This window comes from Equus caballus, chromosome 1 (genome assembly GCF_041296265.1).
Source record: "Equus caballus isolate H_3958 breed thoroughbred chromosome 1, TB-T2T, whole genome shotgun sequence".
NCBI classification, from domain to species: domain Eukaryota; kingdom Metazoa; phylum Chordata; class Mammalia; order Perissodactyla; family Equidae; genus Equus; species Equus caballus.
The window spans coordinates 139,998,645-140,021,271 of NC_091684.1; the positions used below are offsets into that span (position 1 = coordinate 139,998,645).

Here is a 22,627-nt window from a genome sequence, read left to right on the forward strand (position 1 = left end):
GGTAGTGGTTCTCTTTCATTCACATGTCTATCGTATTTCACAAATTTAAAGTTTCATCCACTGCCTACAAGGAGTAATGGACATTTATACAGAGTGTAGTTTGATAAGGAAAAGGAGGGAAATCCACCCTCTGTTTCACTCTTAGCATGTGGCTTTCTGTAGCATTTCAGTGACTTCTAATTTTTTTCTTTTGCTTTCATAGTGCCTTGTATTTGTTTCAGTTTTCAGTTAGGTGGTCAGTTTCATGAGATCTCTAGGAACCTCCCTCCTTTACATGTGTGATACATACAGTTAGGTTGATGTATACTACCAGGATTTAGTGAAGGCCTGTGCTTCCTCAGATTGGTTCAGAGACTTACTGAAGGATTATGTATAGAAGTCACTCGTAGTCCCCAAGGTGATTAAGGAGAAGGAATGAAGATCCAGGTCCCAGGTTTGTTTTTGGTAAAAGCTTTAGAATACCGTAGGCGACCTTTTTTTTGTTTGAGGTAACATTGGTTTGTAACATATAAATTTCAGATGTACGTCATTTTTTTTCGATTTCTGTGTAGATTGCATCATGTTTACCACCCAGAGACTAGTTGTCATCCTTCACCATACACACGTGCATAGGTAAACTTTAAAGTGTAATTTCCACTGAGAATCTCACATGGCCTTTTGGTTATATATCCAAATATATTTTTTTTCTGTTTAGGAACCTTGGATGTTATTGTCACCTGAGAAAAATCTTGTTGTGGAATTCTAAGTTCTGACAACAAAAAATTAACACTAATGTAAACTTCATGCTGTGTAATGGTTGGATAATACTGAGGGAACCCCCAAAATTGTATTTATGCAGGTCTGAACCTTATTTGAGCAATCTAAATGTCTTTCTACTACTTGCTATTAAGTGCATCAATTTTCTTCTTTGTTTATGTCAGGGTCATTAATGTGATATATTTGTCTCTCTTTCTTAACTCTCCTATTTTCCCTCTATCCTTGCTTTGTTTATTTTTTAAGTTACCGTTTTCTTCCCTACTTTTGCCAGTGCACCTTGTTCCCACCCAACAATTTCTAATGGTAGTAATTGGGTAAAGCTTTGAGACTTTTAAGCCCATGTGCCCCCTACTGTTGAGGAGTGGTTCTCAAAGTGTGGTCCCTGGACCAGCAGCAAAGCATCAGCAACTGGGAACTTTTTAGAAATGTAACTTCTTGGGCCCACCCCAGGTCTCCTGAATCAGAAATTATGGTTGGGGGTGAAGAATTAACTAATTACTTCTTCCATTTCGAAAGGCCTGACTCCCAGCAGCTAGGTCAAGAGCAGAACCAGTCCTCCAATCTCTTCTCTATATCCGTGTGTTTGTTTGTTGTTTTATCTTCCACATCAATGAAGTCATACAGTATTTGGCTTTCTCCATCTGACTATGTAGTCTCTGCAGAAGTCGAAATATAATGATCTACACCTGAAATTTATATGATGTTATAAACCAGTGTTACTTCAATAAAAAAATAAGTTCAAAAAAAATTTAAAAAGAGCAGAACCAGTCCTAACCTTTTGCACAGATTAACACATACCTTAAAGCTTCATGAATGCTTGTTCTGCCAGTTCCTATGACCTGTCCTTTCTGTATGTCATATGGGACTACTTAATCTCAACTGTGTTTATTTCTGTATCCATGTATGCTAAAAGATGTTTAATGTTGAAGAAAAAGTTTCTTGAAGAAAATGTGGCTTTTAATAACACTTGCTTTTAGAAAGGTATCTGTTTTCTTTGCTGTGTAAAAAAAATTTTAATATTATTAAACATTGTTTGAGTAGGCTGATAGATTTTAAAAGGCTTTTATTAAAGCCTTTTATTTAGAATCTTACTACAATTTGGGAAGACTATTAAGTGAGTTCAGCTGTGAGTTTATTTGCAAATTTTTTTGAGTTCTAAATGAAGACTTAAAAGATCTTATCCATACTTAATATACCAATATTGAAACTGTGATTGAGTTCAGTTATTCCCCAACCAATAGATAAAATGCTTTTGCAAGTTTGTACAAAAGACCAAAAAAGTACTGCCTAAGGTAATACTGCACTAATTGAGAAATATACAGGATGCCAAAATTAGGCTCTTAAGTACGCATGAATGGTTGACCTACACTGCATTTTAGGTATTTTTTTCCCTATAAAGGATTGTAATTTTAATGAAATAATTCTGTTTTTTTTAAAAGATTTTATTTTTCCTTTTTCTCCCCAAAGTTCCCCGGTACATAGTTGTGCATTTTTAGTTGTGGGTCCTTCTAGTTGTGGCATGTGGGATGCCTCCTCAGCATGGCCTGATGAGCGGTGCCATGTCTGCCCCAGGATTTGAACCAGCGAAACCCTGGGCCGCCAAAGCGGAGCGCGTGAACTTAACCACTCGGCCACGTGGCCGGCCCCTGAAATAATTCTTGTATTTTAAGAAAAGCACACATTCTGACCATACAGGAAAGTCTACAAATAGCATGCAACTCAGGTGTCCTTTTTCCTTCTGGACAGGATCTATTCTTAGCTATAAGTCATAAACAAAACTGACTCCGGTTTGTTAACATTTGTGGCAAAATTCTTAAAAAGAGACACAAAGAGTGACTTAATGATTCTGGATTAAAATTGGGGATTGATTTATGTAAAATTGGAGGTTGAATTACTGGCCTTGCCAAGATCATGCTAGCATTGATTTTTTTGTTGTTGTTATTTTGGCAGATCCAGGTTGATGAAGTCAGAAAACTGGTTTATTTTGAAGGCACTAAAGACTCTCCTTTAGAACATCACCTGTACGTGGTCAGTTATATAAATCCTGGAGAAGTGACAAGGCTGACCGACCGTGGCTATTCCCACTCTTGCTGCATCAGCCAGGTATTAAGTCTCTGTTTGAAAAGGGTTTCCTGTCATATAAAAAGAAAATAAAAACCCACTGCTCATGTAATACTCCTTTTGAGTACTGTGAAAATTGGTGAAATTGGCCTACAAGAGTCTGATTCTGTTAGGAAAGGTTAAAAAGCTTAGCTTTAACTTCAACATTGTATGTATGCATAAGTGGTCAGACTCTCTTACTCCTGCTATAGCATCAGTGCAGATGTAGCAGCAGACAGCCCTTTGTACTTTTCCCTGGGGAAAAACTAACTGTTTCTTCTTTCTCTAGCATTGTGACTTCTTTATAAGTAAATATAGTAACCAGAAGAATCCACACTGTGTGTCCCTTTACAAGCTATCAAGTCCTGACGATGACCCAACTTGCAAAACAAAGGAATTTTGGGCCACCATTTTGGATTCAGCAGGTACTCATTTCCCTGAACCTGATCTTAAGTAAGGTTAGTGCACTAAACCTGTGTCATATGTCCACATTCCTGGACAGAATCTTCCCATCTCTCACTGCTGCTTTTCCCTGAGCTGCTGGGTTCCTATTGATCCCCACCCCCCCCCCGCCCCGCCCCTCATATCAACTCCTGAATAAGATGGGTTACCTTCCACTCTAGGCAGGAGCAGGTCTGGAAGGCCTTTTTGAAAATGAAATTAAAATGGTGAAGATATCAGCTAGGAAATGATTTATTCATGTTTTTGGGTGATTTTCCAGATAAACAAATGAACTTGAAAATAATGTATACTGAACTAGTAAGATTGAGCAGGGAAGCTGCAGCTTTAGGAAATAACCAGCCGGTGCTTTCTTAAACTTTTAAAGCACTTGCAGTGGGCATCTTAATAAAAGAACACTCATTCTGTATAGGAGTGAGGATCACTGTGAATTATGTATTTTTTAAATGCTTGATTTCTTAAACATAAAGAATGGACTGATTTTGTGGGGTATTTTTTTTGTTTTTTGTGTGTGGAAGATTCGCCCTGCGCTAACATCCATTGCCAATCTTCCTCTTTTTTTTTCCCTGAGGAAGATTAGCCCTGAGCTGACATCTGTGCCAGTCTTCCTCTACTTTGTATGTGAGATGCCTCCACAGCATAGCTGACGAGTGGAGCAGGTCCGTGCCTGGGATCTGAACCCATGAACCCAGGCTGCTGAAGCAGAGCACACAGAACTTTAACCACTCAACCACAGGGCCAACCCCTAAATTTATGTATTTTTTAATCCACTTTATCCCCAAATCCTTTTCCCTGTTAAGTATTTTCACTCATTAATATCTGCTAAGAGATTAAGAAATTAGTGCAAAACCACAGAGTATAAGTATGTTCCAATGTCCACACGCAGAATTTGTAATATTTCGATGATCTCTGCTTAGACTGTAACATCATCCAGTATACACAGACTTAGGATAGGTCTGTATAGCTTCGGTAAACCAGAGACTGATCGTGACTTTCTTCTTTTCTGGATTCTGGTTAGGCTTATATAATCTCTAACGATCAGAAACAAATGTTTATTGAGCACCTGCCATGAGCAAAGTTAAATTGACTTAAGTTAAATTTCTCCTTCCAGTTTGTAGTGAGGTATAAGGCTTAACCATCAGTAAATTACACTGAACCAAGCACAAAGTACTTGTGTAGTTCTGCATGTAAATAACTCCTAGGTTCTAAGGATTATTCACGGTACTGTGGGTCTGCTTCTGAAATAGATAACTTGATATGTTCATTAGATTTTCTTTTTTAAAGACAAATGTTCTTGCTTAATTTCTTGCTTATCATCTGAAAGGGGGATGGTCAGTTATTTGTATGTAGGGTTGTGGGTTTATAGTGTCTTTTTCTTAGTCCCAGATTATAGAGCTCCTGTAGGAACTCCTTTTACAGACTCTGTGTGTCACCTCTGTGCAGGTCCTCTTCCTGACTATACCCCTCCTGAAATTTTCTCTTTTGAAAGTACTACTGGATTTACATTGTATGGGATGCTGTACAAACCTCATGATCTACAACCTGGAAAGAAATACCCCACTGTGTTGTTCATATATGGTGGTCCTCAGGTGGGCATATTTATATACCTGTGTGTGTGTATATTTTTAACGTGATTTGTGTTTTAAATATCTAGACAATTGTTTAAGTTAAGATTTGAGCATTGTTGGGCCTCTGCTATTATTGACCCTAGCTATATTCTAATTATCCAGTTTAGGAGTTCAGGAAACTGGAATTTTTTTTTTTTTTTTTTTTTTGAGGAAGATTAGCCCTGAGCTAGCATCTGCCACCCATCCTCCTCTTTTTGCTGAGGAAGACTGGCCCTGAGCTAACATCCATGCCCATCTTCCTCTACTTAATATGTGGGACGCCTACCACAGCATGGCTTGCCAAGCAGTGCCGTGTCTGCACCCAGGATCTGAACTGGCGAACCTCGGGCCGCCGAAGTAGAAGGTGCCAACTTAACCGCTGCTCCACGGGGCCGGCCCCAGGAAGCTGGGTTTTGTTAGACAGTTAATTTGTAAATCAATGTCAATTTCTTAATTTACAGTGAGGACTATAACTGTCATAGGGAATGGAATATTCATGTCAGTAGGTAAATGTATTGTTTTCTATATAGAGAAACTTGTTTGGGAAATGAAGTTAAATAATTAAATGCCTTGGTAAATAAAAAGAGTCTTAATGGATATATTTTCAGAAATCCTTGGTAGCCTAATGAATTCCCCCTCTTAATTCTAAGGCTATATCTCTCAAGCAGAGTAGAATAGAATCTTTTCTTGTAACAGCTAGTTAAGGTAACTGCTTACTACTATTGAGCCCTGTAAGAAGTTTACACCTTGGTTTTCCTTTTTTGTATTAAATATTAACATATGAGTAGTAAGTAAATTCTCTTGACTATCAGTAAAATATTTTGGGTAGATGAATTGGTTAATTGGTAATTTTTAAAAGTATTTATTCTTGATTGTATATCTTACATTGAGCCCTTGAAGAAATTAGAATATAATTACACTGTTTTTATAATGCAACTCTTGGACTCAGTAAATATCCTCTATTCCTAGTTATTCAGTATCTGGAAATGTATCTAGATGCCAAATCATCCAAAAAATAAAATAAAAGTAAAATAACTATATAAGCCATAAAAATCTCAGCAGTGGCGGTCATATATCAAGTTAAATCACCTTGCCATCGTTAATTGTGTTTTACAAACAAACAAAACATGATTCACTTTTGTGTTATAATGATCTACACATAAATCATGAAAGAATTAAATTAGATATTTGTTAAAAACTTGAAGCCAAATCTTTGTAAACTTAAAAAAAAAGGCTTAATGCGGGGCTGGCCCCGTGGCCGAGTGGTTAGGTTCGCGCGCTCCGCTGCAGGCGGCCCAGTGTTTCGTCGGTTCGAATCCTGGGCGCGGACATGGCACTGCTCGTCAGACCACGCTGAGGCGGCGTCCCACATGCCACAACTAGAAGGACCCACAACGAAGAATATACAACTATGTACTGGGGGGCTTTGGGGAGAAAAAGGAAAAAAATAAAATCTTTAAAAAAAAAAAAAAAAAAAAGGCTTAATGCAAAGAAATTCAAGAGAAAATTACAGGACACTCTCAGAAGCTTCACATGTTTTGTTATATTGTTTGCATGTTAAGGCCAAGTAAGAAGGGTGTCTCTCCTTCCCAATGAAGAAATGATATGTGAGATATGTGAAAAATACACTATAAAAACTAGTTGGTTACCTAGATTTTAAGACTAAAGGGCTCCTTATATTAGTAATTAAGTTGAAGAAGTCTAAGCCACATTAAAAGATACTCAGTATCACTAGTCAGGGAAATGCAAGTCAAAATCACAATGAGACACCATTTCACATCCATTAGGATTGCTATTATCAAAAAAAGGGGAAAATAACAAATGCTGATGAGGCTATAGAGAATTGAAACTCTGATGCATTGCTGATGGGAATGTAAAATGGTGCAGCTGCTATGAAAAAAAATATGGCAGTTCTTTAAAAAGTTAAATGCAGAATTCCAGTGTGATCCAGCACTTCCATTGCTGGGTATATACTCAAAAGAATTGAAAGCAGAGACTTGAACAGATGCTTGCACACCAGTGTTCATTGCAGCATTATTTACAGTAGCCAAAAGGTAGAAGCACCCCAAGTGTCCACTGACAGATGAATGGCTAAACAAAATGTGGTGTATATTGGAATATTATAGAGCCTTTAAAAAGGGAGGAAATTCTGACACATGCTATAGCATGGATGAACCTTGAGGACATTATGCTAAGTGAAATAAGCCTGATAAGAAAGGACAGTTATTGTATTATTCCGCTGGTATGAGGTATCTACAATAAGCAAATTCATAGAGACAGAAAGTAGAATAGAGGTTGCCAGGGATAGGGGTAGGGATAGGGAGTTAGTGTTTAATAGGTATGGAGTTTCTGTTTAGGATGATGAAAAAGTTCTGGAAATGGATGGTGATGATAGTTGTACAGCAGTGTGAATGTACTTAATGCCACTGAATTGTACACTTAAAATGGTTGAAATGGTAAATTTTATGTTACGGATATTCTACCATAATAAAGTTTTACCTAATGCAATTAAAACAAAATTATTTAATTATTTGGAGTGCTTTATGAATACAGCTGTACTTTTTTGCACTTATAAAAACAGTTTCTTTCTCAAAGTATTCTTTGGAAGCATTCAGATTTGGTGAGGCCTTTGGAGAACCTGGTGTTCAGTTTGCAGGAAGATTTCCCCATGCGTGATAGAATGCTTCTTGCACTTCAGCTCCCTGGGGGATCATTCATCCTCTTGTGTGATGACTCCATTGGGGTAAATTATGAAGAGGCTCCTTAATGTAAGACCAGGTCTTTCTAATACCACACAATATTGTGTGAAATTTGATTACATCTTATAAGTGGTCCAGGCTGTGTTCTTTCTTGGTGTATATTCAGGTCAAAGTGGGAATCTACTGAACAGCAGCAGCGTCACAATTCATCACATGAAGTGAATTATTTTGTCATTAAATGCAACGATAGCTGTGGTCTGACAAAAGTGAAATCCAAGAAAAGCAATGAATATTTCCCATTAAAGTCAACAAGGCTTAGTTCTTTAAACTCTTCATTAATAACAGCTATATGTTTTAAAATGTTTATTTAATAAATTCTTACGATGCTTCGTATGTGCCAGACACTGTTCTGAAAATATAAATGCCCAGGAGAGCAGGCTAGGTGATAGCAGGACACAGGTTCTGAAGAATTGATACTGAAGGAGATTTTTGAATTCTCAGTGGCAAAGGGCATTATGTTTAAGTACCTTCTTCCAGAAGTAGCAGGCCTCCAGGCTGCAAAGGCAGAAACACTGTCTCTGAGGGAAAATGTTCATATCAGGCAGTTGAGGCCATCTGTATGAAAGTAGAGAAAGAAGTAAGGGAGTTTTCTTTAAATGCTCACATTTGTGTTCTACGCCTAGTACTTCTTTCAGCTCCCTCCCTTTTAAAAAAGCACCTTTGCCCACCAAACCCCTCCTCCCAAGGTCAGAAGGGAAAAACATCATTCTCCCATCTCTATTTTTCATTCATTCGTTCAGCAAATAGTTACTGAGTTCTTATTATGTATCAGGTAGTATTCTAGGCAATGAGGATACCACAGTGAACAAGTCAGACTAATATCTCACCCTCATGGAACTTAAAGAGGAAGACAGTAAACAAGTAGACATATAAATGATATAACTTCTTATAATGGGAGTGCTATGAATAATTGCTGGGAAAGAGGATGGCAAGGTGACTAAAATGGGGGTTCTGATAGGAAGGTCAGGGAAGGTCTCTGAGGGTGCAGAGGATGAGAAGGAATGAGCCAGGTTAAAGATCTGAGAGAAGAGCATTTAGATGGAGGGAACAGTAAATGTCAAGGTCCTGGGGCTAGAATCAACTTGATATAGTTGATAATATAGTCAGAGGACAGTGTGCAAAGGAGAAGTGTTGTGAGATGAGATCAGAGAAATAGCCAAGAACCAGATGATGTAGAGTCTCAAAGGCAATGGTAAGGAATTTTGATCTTATTCTGATCTAAGCGCCATACCATTAGAGGGAGCCAAGCTATAAAGTCGTATCTGATTTACATTTTTTTTTTTTTAGATTTTTATTTTTCCTTCTTCTCCCCAAAGCCCCTGGTACATAGTTGTATATTTTCAGTTGTGGATCCTTCTAGTTGTGGCATGTGGGATGACTCCTCAGCATGGCCTGGTGAGTGGTGCTAGGTTCGCACCCAGGATCCGAACCGGTGAAACCCTAGGTCACCAAAGTGGAGCATGAGAACTTAACCTCTCTGCCACGGGGAGGCCCCCTATTTTTTTACGCTTTTAAAACATCACTCTGCTACCATGTAAACAGACTGTAGAAGAATAAGAATAGAACCAAGAAGACCAGATTAGCAGTTGTTGCGGTGGTACTCAACCTCCAAAGTTCAAAAAGAAAAGATTCTCCATGCTGCCCCCAGCCCCAGCCCATCTAGCCCAATAAATAAATACTCAGTAGATTATTTATTGAGTGAAGATGGGATCAATTCTTACTTAACTCCTGGCTGACTTGGTTTTCCAGTTGGTTTCAGCCAGAGAAAATTTCTTTCTCATTTTTACCAGAACCTTTTTTTGTTGTTTAATATCTTATTGTCCACCAAACCTTGAAGTTCTGTAACTTTCTGTCCACTCATTAAAGTCCTCTTTTTACTAGATAGTTTATTTCTGGTGAGGCACTAAACTGCTTTTAATTTCTCAGTCATTTTGAAGTCTAGTTTCTAGGGCAATAAAGTGATTTAAGAATTATCCTACCTTTTGTACTCATTTTTGTAACAGGAAAAGGGAAGCTGGACTGGTCACAGTGTTTCATTAAAATACTAAATTTTCCCATTACTGGTAGGAGACAATCCCAGAAAGGATAAGTAGGGAGGAAAAATTATCTTATTTGTCCTTGTTTCCATCATTTGAACACACAGTTCAGGGTAGAGGTAATCATTTTAGTAACATGTTCTATGGGATAGGTTAAATCTCTTGTCTTATGTGTAATATCTGGGTTATAGTTTTAAAGTCTATAGTTACTCAGTAATTGCATTGAACCTTAAGTGTGAAGTTAAGAAAAGAAGCAACGTAAACATGAAAAGATTTAAGTTAATTTGAAAATAAATCAAGGAGAGAGAAAATGGAGAGTTCCTAATCAACGGACATAAAGTCTCAATTATGAAAGATGAGTAAGACCTAGAGATTGGCTGTACAACATTGTCCTATAATTAATGATACTGTATTGTACACTTAATTTTGTTGAGAGGGTGGATCTCACTGTAAGTGTTCTTGGCACAAGAAAATAAAATTTCAAAGGCAAAATAACAAAAAAATTTAAGCTTTCTACTTTTCGCAGCATCCTGCCTCTCTCATACATTTGTATGCTACCATATAACAAATTTCACTGAAGCTGTATTTCTTCCTCAGGTGCAGTTGGTGAATAATCGGTTTAAAGGAGTCAAGTATTTCCGCTTGAATACCCTAGCCTCTCTGGGTTATGTGGTTGTAGTGATAGACAACAGGGGATCCTGTCACCGAGGGCTTAAATTTGAAGGCGCCTTTAAATATAAAATGGTGTGTGAACATACATTTTTCTTTTAAAGATATTTACATTTTCTGGTACATTCTTTAGTGTGAAATCCCAGGGAGAGAGTTGGGGGAAAGGGCTGTGAGTGTGTGTGTATGTGTGTGTGTGGTAGAGTTTGGGGGTGGGAGATAAGATGCAACTTGAACTCACTAGGCTAGCTCATGTCTACCTGTAGATAACTTTGGGGAGTGAGAGAGAACCACTTTTATAAAAAAATAGCCTCTCTGTTTTGTTGTGTCCAGTTTAGCCAGAAGGCAGCACCATTTAGTGTTCAGCACCCTTGCACTGTTGAGAGGAATAATTGAGATTTGTTCTGTCCTCTGTGAAGAGAGAAACCAACTGGTTAGTGCCTTCCTTGTGACAAGCCTCTTTCTCTCTACAGGAAGCTTAAAATGCTACCTTTTAGAGATGCCCCAGGTCCTTTCTGCTGCTTTGGGAAATGATGAGAATCCGATGTTCCTTTTGCACAGTAAGGCAGTTACTGTGTTTGCCAGTGTATTGGACATGCTGAGTAAGACATGGGGATTTTCTCCCACAGCCAGTTCTTTGACCTTATGTTGTATTCTCATGTAAGTTTTTTTGTTTTTGTTTTTGTTTTTGGCTCAGTGAAGTGAAATTGTGTGCACTGGCAGGCCTAGTAATACAGACAGGGTGGTGGTGGTAGGAATTAGGACTTTAAAGAAATAGTATTTTCAGTTCCTAGAGGAAGATGATGGGGAAATAGGAGGATAAGACCTCAAGAGTGTTTCCTTCTGCTTTACTGCATTGTTTTAAAAAGAAGAGATAAAATTAGTCAGCCACTTACGGGGGCTAATTTTTTATCTTTGGGTATAGGAAGGCTTGTTACAAGGAAAGTGCTGACCTCTTAGCAGACAACAGAACAAATGGAAATGGGGGATACCCATATAGCAAGAGACAGTTTGGATTGCAATAGGAAAGAACTTTATGACTAAGGGGTGACTAAACTCTACGAGAGGGTGGCAACAGAAGCAATAGGCCCCTATGTAAATAGAGTTTTTTTTCTTTTCGGGCAACAGAATCTCAATTGATAATGAATTCTAATCTAAAAAAACTACAGGTATTTTTAGTAAAAACATTTGTTAGCTTTAAAAGTACTCTTATAGTGAGACTTTTAGTCATCAGAATCAGTGAAATGTTCTTGCTTTTTTGACAGGGTCAAATAGAAATTGATGATCAGGTGGAAGGACTCCAATATCTAGCTTCTCGATATGATTTCATTGACTTAGATCGTGTGGGCATCCATGGCTGGTCCTATGGAGGATACCTGTCCCTGATGGCATTGATGCAGAGGTCAGATATCTTCAGGGTATGTGATTTCCTATTGTACTTCTTTTGGCAATGAGGGTAGAATTTTCTATAAATTGAGGTATTTCTATAAATTCTATAAATTGAGATATTTCTTGTCGACTTGTGATATCCATGTAAGATATATATTTACATATCTCTATGTATCTATCTATCTATCTCTCTCTCTATATATATATATAAACACATCAACTTGATGACCAGTTTTTGGCTATTTATAGACATATGCCAACGATTATGGGAGATAGTCATGATTAGTAAAACACACACATATACATATTGGATTGTAATTACTTGTTTAAATGTTGAACTGCAAGTTGAGGGCAGACCTGTCACTGTATCCTCAGTAGTCAGGCACAATACTTGATACATAGTAGGTCCTAAGTAAATCTGTATTGAATGAATAAATTATTAAATATATAAATGATGGTTACAATTCTGTAAACAACTTCTTAGAAAAATATGCTAGAAGAAAAATATAAAGATGGTAACAGTTGTTAAGGATGTGGGAATTATGGGTAGTGTTTTTCTTTTTTTAATAGTTCAATAACATGATTTTATTTTACAGTGAAAAATAAAATTCTTTTATTTTATTTTTTTTTAAGATTGGCACCTGAGCTACTATCTGTTGCCAATCTTTTCTTTTTTCCTTCTTCTTTTTCTCCCCAAAGCCCCCCAGCACATAGTTGTATATTCTAGTTGTGGTCCTGCTGGTTGTGCTATGTGGGATGCCACCTCAGCATGGCCTGATGAGCGGTGCCATGTTTGCACCCAGAATCTAAACCAGCAAAACCCAGGGCCGCCAATGTGGAGTCCGCAAACTTAACTAGTTGGCCGTGGGGCTGGCCCCTAAAATTTATGTTCACAAAATGAACTCTGAAAACTGCCATAATTTTCCCAGGCTTGCAGCTGTCAAGAAAGTAATTAGAATATTTAAGTATAAAACTGTATGTGGGAACCTTAAAATGAGGCAAATGTTTAGTGCTTAAATATATTTCATTCATTGTTTTAAATTCTGTACTGCCAACAGAGGCTACCGAAAAATGACAGTTTTTTCTATATAAAGCTGACACTTGTCACACATTTTTTTCCCAGTAGCAGAAATGAGTGTACGCTGAGGCATTCATATATTCTAGTTCAGTCTCCCCTTTTAACAAAGCGGCCCATGTTTATTTTTCAACTAGCCCAGGTTATAAGGTTGGGATGCGGCAAGCCTAGGGAACGTGAAGCCAACTGACTCACAAAGTGTCAAGTTCTTGACCTTGGTACTCTGCTTTGATTCTCTGAGTTGCTTGAGACCAGGTGTGTACCACTCGTGGGGCTAAAGCCTAAGGATAATTTTAGTCTGTAAATTTGCAGTTACAAATTCTCATGGCTGGCCCTTCTTTTCTGGACCACATTTGACTGTCACTGTTGTCTTACGTAGGTTGCTATTGCTGGGGCTCCAGTTACTCTGTGGATCTTCTATGATACAGGCTACACAGAACGTTATATGGGTCACCCTGACCAGAATGAACAGGGCTATTACTTAGGATCTGTGGCCATGCAAGCAGAAAAGTTTCCCTCTGAGTAAGTTCAAGCTTTAAAATTAATATTATAAATTTTAAATTGTCTAAACATTTAAAAATTGTCTTTAATAATCATGAGAACTACAAATTCTGCAAAACCAAGACTAATATTTTATAGAATACTGGAATAGCATGGCTGTTTCTCAGAGCTGAATTACAGGCCTGTTCATATAATTTGGTCTTTTCACAAGTTGTATTTGAAGCAATTGCTTGTGCTGGGAGAAGTTTTAGTACACAGCTGTTTCATGATGGAAAAATTCTATTTCTGCTTAAATATATTTTACAAATAAGGTTTATGATTTTTCTTTTTCTAGGGACATGCTAATAATTATTGATGTGTGCTAATATCTTAATAGGAAATTGAACACATGATCTTTTTATTTTTTTAATCTTTCATTACATGTAGCATCTGGTTAATATACTAAAAATTGAATACTGAAAATGTTGAATCCTTATTCTAACATTACAGTATAAGGAAGTTAATAGTTAATTGTAATTAGTTTAAAGGCATTAAGTGTTTTTCCCAAATACTCTATTTTGCCTATTCCTCTGTTATTTCTCTCTCTCCAGACCAAATCGTTTACTACTCTTACATGGGTTCTTGGATGAGAATGTCCATTTTGCACACACCAGTATATTACTGAGTTTTTTAGTCAGGGCTGGAAAGCCATATGATTTACAGGTAAGTTCTACATTTCCTAATTAAATTAAATAGCGATTAGTGATTGATTACTTTGAAATATAATAGTGTAAGGCTGAATTTTCAGCTGTGGCCACTCTCTGCTTAAGACAACTAAAGTAATAGACATAGTTAATAGGTGCCTCTAGTTGGATAAAAATTAAGATTCTGTTGAAGTCCAGGCTGAAAACCAGCCTATTGGATTACATGACTTGTGTGTCTGTATCTGCTTTCAGTTTGTAATCATGGAAAAGATGACAGGAGTCCATTCACTATCCTCCTTGCTTTTCTTCTTCCCCATGGAAGGGTGAGGAAATGCTGCTTGATTTCTTTGTCGTAAAAGGATTTTTAGGACCTGATTACACAGTCTTTTAATTTTATTTTGTATTGACATCAGAGCAGAAACCAACAAGTTACCCACCTTCATTCTTCCATTACTCTAAAGGTTTTAAGAGAAACTGTTTCTCCTTTCTTCCTCCTTTCTACTCCTTATACAGCGTATGTGCTTATAAGAAATGAAAAATATTACTTTTTTCTTTTTTTGTTTCAGTTGATATTTATGTAGGTAAAGTATGAAATATTTGTCTATAGCAGCAGTTTTCAAGCATTTTGGTCTCAAGACCCCTTTACATATCAAAGAGCTTTTGTTTATATGAGTTATGTCTATCAGTATTTCTCATATAAGATATTAAAATTAAAAATTTTAAATATTTATTTATTTTTAAAAAACAATAATAAACTATTACATGTTAACACAAATGGGGGGGTGGGGAGTCTTTTCCAAAACAAAACAAAAATTTACTGAGAAAAGTAGCTTTGTTCAATACATATTTTTGTAAATCTCTTTAATGTCTGGCTTAATAAGGGAGACACCTGGATTTTCATATTGACTTCCACGTGCAATCTGTTGTGAAATGTTATTTTGGCTAAGGTATATAAAGAAAATTCAGCCTCATAGCGTAAGCAGTTAAGAAATGGGAGTATCAGGGCTGGCCTGGTAGCACAGTGGTTAAGTTTGCATACTCTGCTTCAGCGACCTAGGGTTTGTTGGTTCGGATCCCAGGTACAGACATGGCACCGCTTGGCAAGCCATGCTGTGGTAGGCGTCCCACATATAAAGTAGAGGAAAGATGGGCACGGATGTTAGCTCAGGGCCAGGCTTACTCAAAAAAAAAAAAAAGTACTGGGAGGAATATTTTAGCCTTTTCAGATAATTGTGGATATTCTTCTTTGACACTGCACCAAAACTGGGCAAATGGTAGTTTGTTTGTTTTTTTTTTTAAAGATTTTATTTTTTCCTTTTTCTCCCCAAAGCCCCCCGGTACATAGTTGTGTATTCTTTGTTGTGGGTTCTTCTAGTTGTGGCATGTGGGACGCTGCCTCAGCGTGGTCTGACGAGCAGTGCCATGTCCGCGCCCAGGATTCGAACCAACGAAACACTGCGCCGCCTGCAGCGGAGCGCGCGAACTTAACCACTCGGCCACGGGGCCAGCCCCAAATGGTAGTTTTTTTTGTTTTTTTTTTTTTAAAGATTTTTTATTTTTTCCTTTTTCTCCCCAAAGCCCCCCGGTACATAGTTGTGTATTCTTCGTTGTGGGTTCTTCTAGTTGTGGCATGTGGGACGCTGCCTCAGCGTGGCCCGACGAGCAGTGCCATGTCCGCACCCAGGATTCGAACTAACGAAACACTGGGCCGCCTGCAGCTGAGCGCGCGAACTTAACCACTCGGCCACGGGGCCAGCCCCCGCAAATGGTAGTTTTTTTAAAGGTTAGTTTTAGTGTGGAATCTGAAGCCGTATCTATAAATTTTTCATACTCTGGTACATTAATATCTATTGGACATTGTACTTCAAATGGGTCTTTTACCCATGCGTTGGTCATCTAGAAAGTATTGGCTCGCTGTATTACGCCAATCTTCTAGATGTTGACTCATTTCATTATACAATATTTTTAAAACCACATATATCAATATTATCACTGATCTCATCAGAAAAATCTCTAAGTATTGGGAAGCTCATGAGCTAGTAGTGCTAGATGCAAGTTTTCCAAAATTCTAATTTTCACTTAAAAGGTCAGAGTTTATCATTGGCAATAAATACTGTCAATGTTGTCCTTGAATTGACTGGCTCACTTCATTCGTTTTTGAGAAAATATTTGCCAGATACCCAAGTCTGAATTACCATAGTTGTTGTTATTCTTTTTCTTTTTTTTAAAGATTTAATTTTTTTCTTTTTCTCCCCAAAGCCCCCCGGTACATAGTTGTGCATTTTTAGTTGTGGGTCTTGCTAGCCATGGCATGTGGGATGCCGCCCCAGCATGGCCCGACAAGTGGTGCCACGTCCGTGCCCAGGATCAGAACCTGTGAAACCCTGGGCTGCCAAAGCAGAGTGTGTAAACTCAACCACTCGGCCACAGGTCCAACCCCATTGTTGTTATTCTTTGAAGTTAAAAATGAAGTTCCATTTTGGGGCCGGCCTGGTGGCGTAGTGGTTGAGTTTGTGTGCTCTGCTTTGGCGGCCCAGGGATTCACAGGTTTGGATCCTGTGTGCAGACCTACACACCACTCATCAAGCCATGCTGTGGTGGTGTCACGTATGCAAGGTGGAGGGAGGGCACACATGTTAGCTCAGGGACAATATTCCTCAAGCAAAAAGGAGGATTGGCAATGGATGTTAGATCGGGGCCAATCTTCCTCACCAAAAAAATAAATAAAATAAATGAAGTTCCACTTAAAAAGTGGCTGTTCAGGGGCTGGCCCGGTTGTGTAGTGGTTAAGTTTGCGTGCTCTGCTTTGGCGACCCCAGGATTCACATGTTCTGATCCTGGGTGCAGACCTACACACCACTTATCAAGCTGTGCTGTGGCGGCATCCAATATAGAAAAAGTAGGGAAGATGGCACAGATGTTAGCTCAGCAACAATTTTCCTCACCCCCCCCCCCCCAAAAAAAGTGGCAATTCAGCTTGCAGCTCAGTTGCACAAGCACTTTCCTCGAGACTTCTGTAGCAGAAGTGCTTTATGCGTTCTTCCCATTTCCACAGAATATTAAAAAAGACATCTACTCAAGGGATGCAGTTTGATGAAATTCTGATTTTTACAGCTACTTAAGTGAAATTGACGTTTTTCTTTTTTCCTGCAAGTGTGTGGTGGTGAAGGATGCTGTGACTTCTGGTACCGTTTAACGTCACTGCCTTGTTCATGCTAAGGCACCAGCACTTTTACCCACCGTTGCTTTTGCATTATCAGTGCAAATGCCAACACAGTGAATAAAGACAAGTAATGTCTTAGTATTGTTCTGGAAGTAATTTTAACTGTGTATCCTTTGAAAGGGTTTCTGAGGACCCCAGAAGTCTGCAGACCACATTTGGAGAACCATTGGTCTGCAGATAAAGCCTTCTATAAGCCTGGTGGTATATAGGGAATTACAAATAGAGGAGAGGGACCTTTAGATAGGAGTATATGTGTAATATCTTGGAGAGGCTGTGCTCCATATTATTAATCCTTTTGAAAATCTCTGGAAAGCTTTGGAAGATGTATTATGAAGTTCTTATTTTTTGTATTTTGATTTTTTTGTTGTTGTTAAGATCTATCCTCAGGAGAGACACAGCATAAGAGTTCCTGAATCTGGAGAACATTATGAACTGCATCTTTTGCACTACCTTCAAGAAAACCTTGGATCGCGTATTGCTGCTCTGAAAGTGATATAATTTGGACCTGTGTAGAACTCTGATATACACTGGCTGTTTAACCAAATGAGGAGGTTTAATCAACAGAGAACATAAAATTGACCATCACCTTTTGGTACCTGCCATATAACATCTACTTCTAAAGTATATTTGGTGCCATGCAGGCGTCTACAGCTTGTGGATAGTAATCTGATAACTTAATCGTACACACAAAAAATTGAATGACACGTATTTCTAAGGGACCCAGCAGTACCATGAGAATTACTGAAAGAAATAAGACATTAGCACCATGTATCCATACTACCTTATTTTCACTTTTAATAGCATTATAAACCTCATGGACTTAATTAGTGTATTTTTACAGTATACTTCGAACTTTCTTAAAATATGATGATATTAGATTGGTTTGGTTCAATTCCAGAATCTCTGACTAGTTACAGATTTGATAGCACTTAAATGTAATTGAATAGCTTATGCTTCATTGCTTGGGGTGTATCCAGCATGTTATGAACTAATCACTATTAAACCTATGACTTAACCAGTCATTAATGATTTTTCAAGGATAACTTAGTGGCCTCCTAAAGACACTTATTTTGTTTCATTCAAGCTCTGACCAGTTTTTAGCCAATTTAAACTGTATCTAGTATAAATAGTTCTCTTTGATGATATGACAGAGTGGGTTTTTCCTTTCGCATAAAAGCGAGTAACTGTATATGTAGCATGGATTTAATTAGTCTTATAATACTGATAATTACAGGCTGAAAAATTTTAAATGATTAGAGCTTAAATATTTGCAGGCAGTTTCTTTTCCTTTAGGAAAAGAAAAAAGTACACGTTCACTTGTATTCTTCAGAAAACTTAGTGGTGCCAGTTTCCATTGAGTATTTCCTTAGTAAAAGTCCCAGCGTTTTAGGGCGATGGAAGGGAATCGCAGTGGAGTCAGGGAGACCAGGGTGTGGAGAATGACAGGGAGAGGAGAAGGCAAGGGTCTGCTGAAGAACTAAGCAGAAGTATAATTTGACCAAAAATATTCCTGAAAAAATTTGAGAAGTGACATTTAAACTCTTAGAATGTTAGTTAAGGAAAGCAGAGTTAAGAAATCACCCCCTTGCCAACCCAGTTACAGACTGACATCATTCAGAGGTGGGGAAGTCCCCAGAGTTACTTTTATAATTCTAAGTTTTTGTTATTCTTAATTTTGGAGACCTTAAAATTGTAAACTGTCTTTATCCTTTTTAAATTATTTGAGCATAATTTAGTTATCATGAGCTTAAAATAAAGAGGTTTCCAGACAACTTCTTTACCAGAGACTGATCCCTGGCAAAGCCATGGCTCTGTTTTTCAGTGTTCAAAGCCTATAAACAATTTCTTGAATGGCCGTGACATTTTCCTGGTCTAGCGCTAGCACTTGACTATTAAGGGAGCTCACAGGCTTTCCGGTGCTGATTGGGATCTGTCCTTGTAGAGTCTTGAGGTGCTAGATGGGTCACGTTGGAGCCAGTGGCAGAGAAGGCACCGTTGTTATCACAAGCTTCAGTGTTTGGAAAGTTGTTACCAGTTCTTTTAAACAACGCTCCAAGAAACATTGCATCTTTTCTTTCTCACCACTATGCAAAGAGTATCTTTCTCCCATAGAGAGCACAGCCTCCGTTAGTAAGCATGGTGGCTGTGCATCAGAGCTGGACTTCATCATTGAGGTCCAGGTGGGAAGTGAGGGGAGTCCAGAAATGTCAGGTGACCTGGTGGTTCTGTCCGTGGGAAAGGAATTGGGTTTTGCTGTTTGTGTATTTATACTGTATAATAGGTACCACACTTTTCCTTATTTTCTGTATATGTATTGATTTTCTTGTTTATGATATTTTCCCATGCCAAGATTTGTTTATATTTTTTCAATGTTAAATTAAATTGATTTGGGTAACTTTCTTTCCCCAAGAAAGTATTTTCCCCCATGACTTAAGTATGTATCTGACTGTTGAAGGTGGTTTTTTTGTGAACTAATTGACTTCCAAGGATATATCCTTATATAATATGCAAAGTAGAAATGGTATACAGTGGCTTTTAGACAACTACTCATTTGAAACTTCTTACCCATTAAGGCTGTTTCTTCAAAATAGCATCTCTTATTTTACCAAAACAAACCTTAAACAACTTCTTGCATTCACAGGTTTTTTCCTTTTGCATCTTGCCTTCTCCTTTCCTCCTCTCACAAGGAATGCTTCTGCCTAAATCCTAGTCACTTAAATGCCATTCTCCTTCTATAGGGGGAAAAATACCTGACTGAATTCACTTGCAAAAAGACAGCTTGACTGAATTTGATTTTTAAAACTGACATGGAAAACATCATTGTCAATTCAAGCAATCAGTAGAAATCTCACTAAAATTATTTGTACCCTATCTATGGGTAACAACTTAAAAGGCAAGAGTATACAAAAGTAGCAACAGTTTTGGTGAGAGCCAAAAAGCACTAGGTTAAACATCAAATGGGGTTTTTGTGGGCTTGATAAATAGGTGCACTTGAGCAACCGTCAACAGGTATAGTTGCTTGTGCATTGTTGAGCAGCAGGGTTCAAAGTCTGATTCATCTGGGATGCTTACTAAAGAAATGCAGTCTTGAACCTCACTCTTAGAAATTTAGATATGGTTGATTTGGGTGGTAACCAGGAATCTGCATTTCTAACAAGCTTTCCATGTGATTCTAAAGCAAGTCATTTGTGGGCTACTTTAAGAAACTCTTCTGTGGAGAATGGAGTTAGATTAAGAAAATAATAGGTGATTTTTACACTGGATTGATTTACAAGGACCTGCAACAATAGTCCAGACAGCTGCTCATCTGTGATAATTATTGGCCCCTTCTCACTCTGAAAGAAGCAGAAGGTATCGTTAACTGTGTATCCGCCTTGTCTGGAGATTCATTTTGGAATGAAGGTTTTTCCCTTTATGCCGTTCCTGGCTCATTTCCAAAGCCTCATACAGTAGGATGAAGTCACAACACATGCGTTACCTTTTAAAAGAATGAGGTATAGATACTGACGCTCACTTTTTTTACTACATCTTTTATTCCTTACAGAAGGTGTATTGCACCTCTCTGTAACACCATTCTCTCTTTAGGTGGAATGATTCCTATAAGATCTCTCATTATTATAGAATCATACATTTTTCAAGCTATTATATCTTTGATATAATCTAATGTTCTCATTTGTTAGAGGAGGAACCTACATAGAGAGAGAGGAAAAAAATATACCCATGGCCACACAGCCCGTTACTGTTCAGTTGGTACTAGACTCCATCCAGATGTCTTGACTCATGGTAGTTAAATGATATGTAGAAAAGGCAAATTTTTAAAGAAGTATTTATTAATATATTCCTATGAAACATTTTAAAGATAACATAAAATGGTTAATTTTTCCATTCTAAAGTAAATGCTAAGCATGCTTATTAATGAAGCAGTACTTCTAATTAGTATATGACATTTTCAAGTTAATTAAAATTGTTACACTAAATGTGTCTTCCTTGGTGCAGTGGGGGATTTGGGGATTGGGATAGAGAGTAGAGTGCTTGCCTAAGCCTGAGAGCCCAATTTATAGCTATTTGAGGTAAGAAAAGAGACATGGCCATATCTAAACTAAAATATGTAAGGTGAGTGTCCATTTTGAGCAGACAAAGGAATAAGAAAACTTCCCTGGCTCCCACCTTCCCAACCCCTCCCCGCCTCACCATCCATCTTGCAGCCTAAAATATGGAGACATGTTCATGCACGGTGCTGGCTCCTGCTTTTCTTACTTTGTCAAGAGACAGCTCCAGGTAATCGTTGCAGAAGTCCCTCACAGAGAGAGAAAAAGTAGTGTTTGTATGTTTGTTTTTAAATAACCCAAATACAAATTTATGTTGTATTCAGCACAATTGGAGTTCAGGTCTTTAATTTTAGAACATAAAGTGCCTGCTGTTTTAAGCATTGACTTGTATAAAAAGAATTGCATGTCTCACTCGAGTACGTTTATGGGTTTTCTCATTTTCAGCTACATGGCTTTTAATCATGTAAAGTGAAATATTAGTTTTGTTGCATTTTATTACAGGTTCTTTGTTGCAATAAAGATGCTGCTAAAATTAATTGATGTAAATATTCCTTTCCCCCTCATTCCTCATTTGTGCAATCTTGCCTTGATTAGCGCCCACTGTGGAGTCATTAATAAACGTGAACAAGGTCATGTGCTTGCTGTGGAGAAGGGAGACTACAAGGTGATTACCTGGAGTTTCTAGTGCAAACACTAACCAAAAATGCATCCAAACCCAAAGGGAGGTGTGCAGAGAACTGCTTTGTACCTGCAAGTGGGTCCAACAACCAGCAGTTGGTACTGCAGGGGTAGGTAGTGTTTGGAGCCGGTGATTGGCATACCCTCCCTGAGCAGCTGGGAGCTCTTTGAGAACGCCACTTGGAGTGGAGGGTGGTTTCGGCACATTGCACTGGAAATTTCATGTGACTCAGTATAATACTTTTTTCAGAGGTTTCTTTGACAATTCTCTGGTCTTTTGAAGCTGTACTAGGGAAAGGGAGAGGGGATAAGCAGCTGAACCCCTCTAAAATTAGTAAATTTGGATTTGTCTGTTAATCCTTCCAGAATCTGGAATTAATCTGGATTCTATAACTCTCTGAGGTTGTATGCAAAGTACTGCATGCATGAGTGGAGGTGCATTCTGGGGAGACGGGCTTTGGCTTTATCACATTCTCAAAGGGATGATGATCCAAAAAAAAAGAACCACTGCTATATTATGTATTATGGTCTTAAACTTAATTTGTATACAATTATTAGAAATAAAGATGACAGGGGCCAGCCCCGTGGCCGAGTGGTTAAGTTTGTGCACTCCGCTTTGGCGGCCCAGGGTTTCGCTGGTTCAGAT

The 22,627-nt window shown here is 38.1% G+C and overlaps 1 protein-coding gene across 9 annotated transcripts in view; it reads left to right on the forward strand.

Annotated features, from left to right (window-relative positions):
• DPP8 (dipeptidyl peptidase 8) overlaps positions 1 to 21,839 on the forward strand; it is a 62,662-nt gene extending 40,823 nt beyond the window's left edge. For 7 of the 9 annotated variants that reach the window (XM_003363658.5, XM_001497871.6, XM_070234623.1 and 4 more), the window contains 8 exons: positions 2,707 to 2,859; positions 3,146 to 3,281; positions 4,759 to 4,904; positions 10,315 to 10,461; positions 11,649 to 11,801; positions 13,227 to 13,369; positions 13,939 to 14,050; positions 17,630 to 21,839. In XM_003363658.5, coding sequence (XP_003363706.1) covers positions 2,707 to 2,859; positions 3,146 to 3,281; positions 4,759 to 4,904; positions 10,315 to 10,461; positions 11,649 to 11,801; positions 13,227 to 13,369; positions 13,939 to 14,050; positions 17,630 to 17,752 — 1,113 coding nt within the window. In that variant the 3' untranslated portion in view covers positions 17,753 to 21,839. Of the gene's footprint in view, positions 1 to 2,706; positions 2,860 to 3,145; positions 3,282 to 4,758; positions 4,905 to 10,314; positions 10,462 to 10,856; positions 11,044 to 11,648; positions 11,802 to 13,226; positions 13,370 to 13,938; positions 14,051 to 17,629 lie in introns of those variants that run through there. The other 2 variants (XM_070234629.1, XM_070234632.1) reach the window with 1 other exon arrangement.
• The last annotated feature ends 788 nt before the right edge of the window (positions 21,840 to 22,627 follow it).